We start from the raw sequence: 9,427 nt of genomic DNA on the forward strand, positions 1-9,427 counted from the left end.
ATTGAATAAAATTATTTAGGAATGCCAGCTAAATATTATGTAAGACAAAGAGACTCAGCTACATGATAAAGGGCCAAACCAGAACAACAAAATAACATGATTATGGGACAAAAAAAATTTTCCTTAGTACAAGCATTTTTTATTGCTGGAAATGAGAACTTCCCAGAAATTCTGTAGAGTTTAGCAGTGGAAACACTTTCCAAAGTACTCCTGATATTCCAGTTTTTCCACTTCATACATTTTCTCACCCTATAGTGGGGAATGAAGAAAGGGTTGTTGCTCTCACCATAACTAATGACAACTAAAGACGAAACAGTAATAATTAATGCACGGATTTCTGAAAGCACAGAAGCAGCACATAGTAACAGCACTGTGAGGGACCAGAAAGGAGTCGTTTGGCCCATCCCTCCTGTCTTACAGCAGTATTATCCACAACTGGATAAATCCTGATGCATGTCTAAGCTGTTACTGATTAAAATTTGGTAGCTTCTCCAACCAATTCTTTCCCTGTTCCACCAGCTTTACTACTCAGAAGTAGTATTTAACACGAATCTTTGCTGCTGATGCCTCTATACACTGGTTCATAGCCTAAGCATCATGTAGTAAGAATACTACGCCACTCTTATTTACAGAAATTCTTGAAGTATACCCAGATACAGAAGAAAGACTAACTGGTTTGTCTTCTATTTCACACTACTTAAATATTTCACTAATGTAGCAGGGCATTAGTACCTCAGCTCACTTTTAAAGTAAAAATCTACACCCCCACCCATTGTTGTAGAGACAGAGGTTACTAGACCCACACCTAGATGAGAACAAATGCAAACACAAATCTCAGTATTTTTCCTATTCAAACACCACGCACTGTTTTGGAGCGATAATGCCAGAAGAGTTTTTAACCATGTTAGAGGACATACTCTTCCACATTCAACCTCATTTGCATGCTTAAACATTCAAGCCATTAATGTCTCGGACACAAATCTCTGATCCTTCGATATAACCTTCCAATCTGACAGCAAGACATGAATAACTGTCCTCCAAGTACAGTTCACTAACCACCTTCACACCTCTCATTTAGCATATCCTTTTTTGACTAAGCTTCTCTGATTTGTTCGGCTATGAAACCGTATCAAAACACTTGCAACACAGTAAAACCGACAGACATCCACACATCCATCAAATCAAGTATTTCTTTATTAATATGTCTTACCTCTTTTGGACATTGATTTTTGCAGGAAATAAGAACCTCCTTTTCTTTTAAATCAGCACGTGTTAGTTTTCTGTAAAATAAAAGAGGTATTTGTTACAAATTTCAAATTAAAACCAACAAAATTCAGTACAATTACTACAGGTATATTTTTAATGTATCCCACTGTAAAGTGGGCTTATTTATCCACATCCTGTGGGACTAATACAAACTACACTGTTTTACACACAAAAACATGTCAACAGGATTTGAGGTACTTAACATGCACAGAAGAACATATATGCATGGGATGAATGTTTGCAGAGCAATACAGAGAGGATAAGCTTAGGGCACAAGTCACAGCTTACATTTAGTAAAGCTTAGCTAGCCCTCTATCCACACATATATAAATGATCAAATGGAGTATAAACGACTACTAAGAAGTTTTCCAGTTAAAACAGCACCAGTTTGAAGAACTTTAGTTGTAAAGACCTTTTGCACTAACCACATTAATTCCAATTCTTGTTATAAAATTCTTCTTTACCTACTGTAAGTGAACCACGTATAGACCAATCATTATGAAGATTACTATGTGTTTGCATTATCAAAATATTATTGTATTATAAAAACACTATAAAAATCAGTTCTGCTCATGAGACTCCATACCTTTGTAATAATTGTAGTAGTAATATTAAATAAAACACTGGCAAATTTTAAATTGAAACCCCCCCGTTATATTATCAAGTAAAACCTTCAAGAAAAATTTTATAACTTCCCATAAGAGTAGCTCCCATCCCCAGACATTGCAAATGGTTTCCAGTTATAGCATTCAAAGGAAAAGTTGAGTTCAGTTCGGCACTTACAGGCATTCAATATATAGTATTGATAGTTTGCAGTGACACTTTATTTTAACCATCTGGAGACACGACGGGCAGTCTCCAGGATGACAGGGCAAAGCACATCGGTGAGGACAGCCAGATGGCCGAGGCTTAGTACACTCCTCTTCACACTGTGAACATTCTGGACCTGACTAAATGGAAAAAATAAAACCAAAAAAACAACACACCAACAAAACAACAAAGTACTAGAGAAAGTACCGAACATTTGTCCATTATATGCTACTAACAAACTTTTATATAGAAGAAAGAGTTGGAGCGCTTTTGCTAAGGGAATCCAGCTATTCAGTATGATATGCCTCAAGCAAAAATAATTATTAAACTATGCTTTTAAAAGAAAAGCATAAATGTCTGTGTTTGTCAGTTGGTCAGAGTTCTATCTTCTGGGCATAAAAGGGCCTCTTAATATTAATGCTTTGAAAAATTCCCATTAAGCCCAGTAATTCTCTACGGAAAACTGTTAGAAAAAGAGTTTCATATTCAGAACTAATTTTTCCCACACACCATGTTATTGTAGTACTTTAGTTATGACACTGCTCTATAACACAGGGCTGGGGAGGTTTGTTTGCTTGATTTTCAGAAGCAAACTAAGTCATTCCATTTCTGTAATTGTACAATAGTTTGTATAATCTTCCCAAAAATATCAGCATAGGTATATATGCTGCGAGCAGCTAAGGTGTTGCTTCTGCTCCATGTACTACACAGTCTGCAAGAGCTGTGATGTCATTCTCCTTTCAGGTGATGTGATCAAGTAAATCTTTTTAGCACAGTAAACCTTATCTGAATAGTTCATCCAGAACCCCAGACTGCAATCAAATACACACAGACAGATTGACACCATTTATCTACTGAACCTACACAGGTATTTAAGGCCCGCCACCACATTCAACTGTTCAGTTTCACAGAAGTTAGTCAAAGTAAAGTAAATTGATCCCAGATTGAACCTACACAATGCTTCCCTAAAAGGCTTAATTCCATGCCAACATTTCTCTTAATGTTGTTCAAAATAAGGGCATAAGAATTTAAGTTTTCCATACAGTTTTCCCCTATTTTCTTCCAGTCCCCTTTTCCTCTGCTTCTACAGTTGAACAACTTTTGTTGAAGTTTAAAAAGGAGCCTTTGTACAGTGGTCGCTGACAAAACCTACCCCCCCCCCAAATTCACAATTAAGAAAGACTATGGCAACTGAGAACATTTATAAAGCTGTGATATAAAATTTAACAGCAGATAAAAGCAAGTAACTGGCCTTTCTGCAATATCTTCTACCACAACATGCGGAACAAACCAGAATTGCGGACAGAAGAACCACTACTCAGACATACAAGCAAGATACTTTAGTCTATCAGAACAACAGAACAAAAGCTCTAAAGGTGAAAACCAACTTGAGTGTATAGATTTACCCATTCTTCACATGTACATAGACTCCTGTTTTATGAGAATATATTGACTCATGCAAAATGGAGCTAGGAATCGTCCTGACTCATTCAGATTTTAATGGGTTTAACAGAAGCAGTAGGCAGACAGTCTCTTATAGTCATAACTGAAGATGCTTAAACAACTGTCACTCTTAGTATTCACTGACATCACTCTGTTGCTGCAGGTTACTGTTCAACAAGTTGCACTAACAGCTCATACTCCTCAGACAAAAGTTCCACAAGTATTAACAGAATAAGAGGGCAACTGCAATACATAGTTACTAGATGACAGTACTACTTCTAGGATCGGAATCCACGGTGATATCATCCTACTTAAGTTAAAACATAACATTTACGTTTTGTACCCAGCTGAACGCTTGTTCAGTTTTCTAAATGCCCAGAGAGACCATGCTGCAATTTTTTTCTAAATACTTTAGAAACCTTAAAAGCTGTTTTCTTCCAGATCATGACTCCCCCAAACCACAAGCTGTGCTTTTGTCTGCTCAAAAATAGAACAATTTTCAGCTATGTACTCACTTTTTTTTCCCCAATTATCTTCAGCTACTAACGTCTAGAGCTTAATTGCATGACACTTTCTAGCAGACACTGCTAAACATGAATACATCACCCCAGTCCCTTAAGAAGTCTTCACCTATTCTGTAACATTTCCAAGTGCTCTCTCCCGAAGATCTGATGGACTCCTCAGCCCATTTGCAGCTCTGATCAGTAAATAGTTTCCCCAGTAGACTGTAAATGCATTTGTATGTAGGGATTATCAGTAGTTCCCTTGATCTTGACAGTTACAAAAACTGACTTGAGAAGACACTTAGCAAGAGTATTAAATAAGGTTTTGATTAAAACAAAGTACGGTATGTTAACATACACTAACATTAAAAAGTGTAGCATTTGTAAAATATATAATATTGTCTCAGTTTTATAGTCTGAAGAAGTATAGATTAGCTACATGGGAATAGTGGAATCTGGAATAGATCCTGTGCCTTCCAGCTGCCAATTCTTTATTTTTTTTTCCAGTTAAAACTGAAGACAGTGTATCAAATACACACACATAAAAAAGGGCAAAAAGGAAATCAATTTACCTTCTTTCCATCTGCATTACTGTTCGTTTTAGTAACATGATGACATTCTTTCATGCAGGTATGATTCTGACAGTCAAGAAGCCGCCCACAAGGTCTTTTACATGAGTAGGGATTTGCAGAGTGACATGGTAAGGGACTAACCTGAAAGTTAAAAATAAATAAATATATACACAGAAAGTATACATACATACACATTGCACACGTGCTGTGTATGCTACACACAGAGCTACACACACTATATATACACACGTGTATCATACACAGACAGGTATGTACACCAGAGGCACAGCATCATTACAGAGAGGTTTTGGTTCTTGTATATCTTCATTAAAAGAAAACCAGTGCAGTGTCTATCTGATCTTTGTCTTTTTTTAATAAGACTGTAGGTTCCCATCACACATTTGTTTTACGCTGATTATACCAAGTAAAAATAGCCCACTTTATTAATTAAACGAACTTTTGCAACATAGTTTGTTTTTCAAACAGACTACTAAATTCTCAAATCTTTGAGTGATTCTTCTTTCCAAACTATACTCATGTCTTCCATTAAAGGTTCCTAGACTGCTTTACAGTTATTGCAGAAGACAGCTACAGTTTGCTTTCATAAGGTTAACTGTGTTATGGTCATAATAAATCCAAACCTTTTACAAATCTACAAAAAGAAAATAACCTGCAAACCGGGAGTTCTAAAAATCAAATACTGACCATATAAAATATAAATCACAGCAGTGGGAAGGGGAAGAGGAAATGGCTCTGACAGGACTGGAATTTTAATGTCTTATGATATATCTGTATTTTATAATTGGAAGTTAACACTCCAGTTAACAGAGCTTTGTAGTAATTCTCAGAGCATCTACTTAGAAGCCTTTAATCTTTATTGGTACTGAAACAGAGTGTAAACTCCTAACTTGGTTAACTAGGTTACTTTCCTAAAGTTGAATAGTACAAATCCCTGCATATCACAAGTATTAGAGGAAACTTGCTGTTCCCATTTTGCAACCATTATATAATATTCACACACAAAAAACAAGTTTCTGTGATGCTGTCAAAAAAAAATTTTTTTCCCTTAATATCATGATCATTTTGCAGAGAAAAAACCAAAAACTATTTGTGACATTATTACACAACAGGCTAATGTGACATAACTCACACTGACATGACTAAGGGTGTAATTTATGTTAAGGCTTAAGTTGAGTGAACAGCATCACGCCGCACCCCTTCCTCTTCTCTCTTCCAGTTCTACAATCCTAATTGCACACTCCTACCACTTTGAACAAGTCCTACCACACAATTCCACAAATCAAAATATTAATAGAAAAAAGGTCTTTGTCTTTTGCTATGTTGGCAAGTTGATTGGCCATACACAGAGGTGGAGCATGGAACGAAACCAAGGGAAAAGAGGATTGTCCCCCACGGGACAGAGCAAGGGACACTCTCCCTTCAGCATTGTCCATGTTCATTACCCTCAGTCCTAAAGCAAAAATATACAAAGCAGGATGTGAATCCACATGCCTATAGAAATGTTTTCCAGGCTTCAGCCAAAAAAAAAGACTGTACTCCACATCAAGTCATTGCAAAATGCAATTAATTCACAGGACTTCTGAACAACTCCTCTTCTCATGCTGACTCACAGACTCTATGAACAGGAGGATTCTGTATGGCAGGCTGAACATCAAGCATGGAATACATAGCAGAAAACCTTCAGGCTATCATGTCCCAACTACTCTCCCACCCCCATGTCAGAGCTGAAGCTCGTTACGCTGGCTGAAGCACCAATACAACCATAGCAAGTAATTTGAATGCCTGGTTCATACCCCTCCCTGCAAACATCTGACAACTCAGTCTCTGATGTCTTAAGTTTCTGTTGACCAAATGAACAAGTCAGCAACAGGCCTAACAGAAGGAGGGTCTGAAGCAGAGAATAGCAAACACACACCAACTACCAAAGCTTTTATCATTCCTAATGGCCTGTCCCTTCACATCTCCTCCATCTCCCTCCTCTATCTCCCTCCTCTTTCCTCAGAGTCACAACTTCCTTTCAGTAGCAACTTAAGTAGTCAAAGGATGCTGGAAGGGAAGACTGAATGAAAAGATGGACTAAACGTTAAGATGTGCCACTGCTCACTTCTCTACCCTTCCTTGCTCTGCCATTTCCACTCATTTTTTTATGACAACTGGTTCTGCTGCAGCTCTCAGTTACAGCAGATCAGGGCCGTAACAGCAGTTTAGGTATATGGCTGCACAGTTCAATGTGCTGATGAGATGACTTTTACCAAGAGTTAGTCTTCCATCAGATAAGGACACAGTCACTAGCTCCAGTTAAAGAGAACTGGCAGAAGCAGAGCATTCCTTCTGGCAGCATCTCTCCAGTAGACCAGATGAGATGCAACGCAGAATGAAGATGGGGCAGGGAAGCACACAAGCCAGGAGACAGTAGCAGCAGCTTTCACACAGCCAACTGCAGAGAACATCCCAACCCTCCGGCTGCATCCAGCACAGATAGCATCAGCTCGCACCATTCACTGACTTTCCTAAGCCCTGAGTCCAGTAAGAGTCTTCTGGAATCAATCGGCATTGTAGCCAAAACCAGAAGAATTTCACTTAATTGAAACCTACATTTCAAATTTTGTTCCCATTTTTTGACAAGTCAATCTGTTGTGGATATTAGTAACAAATCCAAAGGACAAAGTAGGGAAAAGTTTTACTTTCTAGAGTTTGATTGCATTTCTGAAATGGCTAAATGGAGGTCACTACTATGAAGGCAAATATCAAAGAAGCCACAAACTCCAGGAGTCTGAAGAGCTGAAGAATAAAGAATTCAGATGAGAACCAGAAGCACTTTCTGAAAGCTGAATGGAAAATGAAAGAAAATAGTGGGGCATAATTTTCAGACTACAGGTCTTTCACAGAATAAGGAAAGGAAGGCAAGGAAAAAAGGACAAGGCAACTTTCATAAGCTTTCCAGCACATCTCCCAAATGCATAAAAGCAACTAATAGATATATCACCTGGAATATGAGAATATTCAAGTACAATAGGGCAGGGAAATTTTGGAAATATTTATAACAAGTAAAAAAAGAAATATTTACAATTAGTCATAAAGATGAATCTCATAAAGTTTTACATAAAATTTTACCTAGAAACAGAATAATGGTCTTCTTCCTATAAATGAACCACAGCTAAAAAACCAAAAACCAATTCAGAATAATAACACCTAGCATTAAATTTCTAATCAAAAACCAAACCAAACCAAAAAAAACAAAACAAAACAAAACAAAACAAAACAAAACAAAACAAAACAAAACAAAACAAAACAAAACAAAAAACAAAAAAACAAAAAAAAAAAAAAAAAAACAAAAACACAACAACACCACAAACAAGAAGTGAGAGAGTTCCATCTGTCCAGGATCAGCAAGACTGATATTACAAAATACTCAAAATACTCAGAAGCAAAATCAGAATGTTTCCCTTTGCCTAAGAACATTTAATGAAATGAAACAGCTACAAAGAGAATTACAAAGGGCAGATAATACCATAGCCAGTCAAGATTTCCTTGCATGTCTTCATTTACCTTGCATGGGCTTTAATTAATATTTTCCCATTAAAAAAAAAAAAATTTTGAATATAAACATTAGCTGTCATAATTTTATTTTTCAAAAGCATATCTGTGCTACTGCTATGAAATGCCAATGCTTAGAGCAGTTAAAAAAAAAAAAGTAACCCATCAAGTTTTAATTTTGGGGTGCTAGCAACTGTTGATGATTGGTGATTTTTCTGACCTGCAACCTAAAACAAAGTTGAGAGGTACTTTTATGCACCTACAAATTCAAGAATAAAAACATAGTTTTTTTCCTAAATATATGTAAAAACATCCAAAATGTACACAGCGAAATTATGTAAAAGGTGGCTGCACACTACAACTAAAAAAAAAACCGAACATGTTTTAGGCTAAACATCATGTAGAATCATACTTCCACTGAACACAGATTTTATGTAATTATAGTATCTGAAAAGTACTTTTAAGTCTGTTGTTTCAAATGATAAATTGCTTGTTCTAAACACCCAAAGACATGTAAGAGCTTGAACTAATCAATCCCTTAAAAATACTTTTTAAACTAATTCCAAAGTGAAATTTTAAAAAACCCAAACCCAACAAACACACAAAAGAAAACCCACCTAAAAAAAAAACCCAGCTCCAATACCTACACAAATTAAAATTACTGTCCAAGTAAAAATGTAAAGACCATAGATTTGCTTATTATACAACTCTTAAACCCTTTGCTTTCATTCTATCTTCTACTCATCATCTGCAGGCATCTCAGTAAAATACAAGACGACCTGTTAACTCATTTCATTCCTTGTTTCTTTAATACCTCCTCCATTATAGGAGTTATAACAACAGTCCAACCTGAGTAATAATGTCAAACAGCAATGAGCCCCTCTTCTCAGCAAAACTTTGCTTGAGAAAGTTGCTACTTTCATCACTTGTGAAAAGTTCACATTTCTCAGTGAATAATCCCTTCGGGGCTGGAAACAACTATAAGAGGGAAGTGTTCACAAATACATACAAGCTCTTTCTCTTGTTAAGAAAAGTAAATTAGTTTGAGGTGAGATTACTTGTTAAGAGTCAATGTGGATGTAAAACATTGAACAGACATTGCATTGTTTGGTTTTTACTTTTTAGAGATCTCAGGACAGTATAAAAATGTACAAGGCACATAAAATAAACTAATACTCCCTCATACACACACTTTAACAAATCGTTCTTTTTCTGGACTGCTATCAAAATCTCAATGATTAGGACACTTCTTTCCACTCCATAAACTGCTAGACT

At 36.4% G+C, this 9,427-nt stretch overlaps 1 protein-coding gene across 1 annotated transcript in view; it reads right to left on the reverse strand.

The window, feature by feature from the left end:
* NFXL1 (nuclear transcription factor, X-box binding-like 1) overlaps positions 1–9,427 on the reverse strand; it is a 43,127-nt gene that overhangs the window by 17,416 nt on the left and 16,284 nt on the right. The window contains exons 16-18 of the mRNA XM_008935901.1: positions 4,595–4,735; positions 2,050–2,216; positions 1,211–1,280 (exon numbers count right to left, since the gene is read on the reverse strand). Coding sequence (XP_008934149.1) covers positions 1,211–1,280; positions 2,050–2,216; positions 4,595–4,735 — 378 coding nt within the window. The remainder of the gene's footprint in view (positions 1–1,210; positions 1,281–2,049; positions 2,217–4,594; positions 4,736–9,427) is intronic.

The sequence above is a fragment of the Merops nubicus genome, unplaced genomic scaffold, assembly GCF_000691845.1.
Source record: "Merops nubicus isolate BGI_N331 unplaced genomic scaffold, ASM69184v1 scaffold33632, whole genome shotgun sequence".
Lineage (NCBI taxonomy): Eukaryota > Metazoa > Chordata > Aves > Coraciiformes > Meropidae > Merops > Merops nubicus.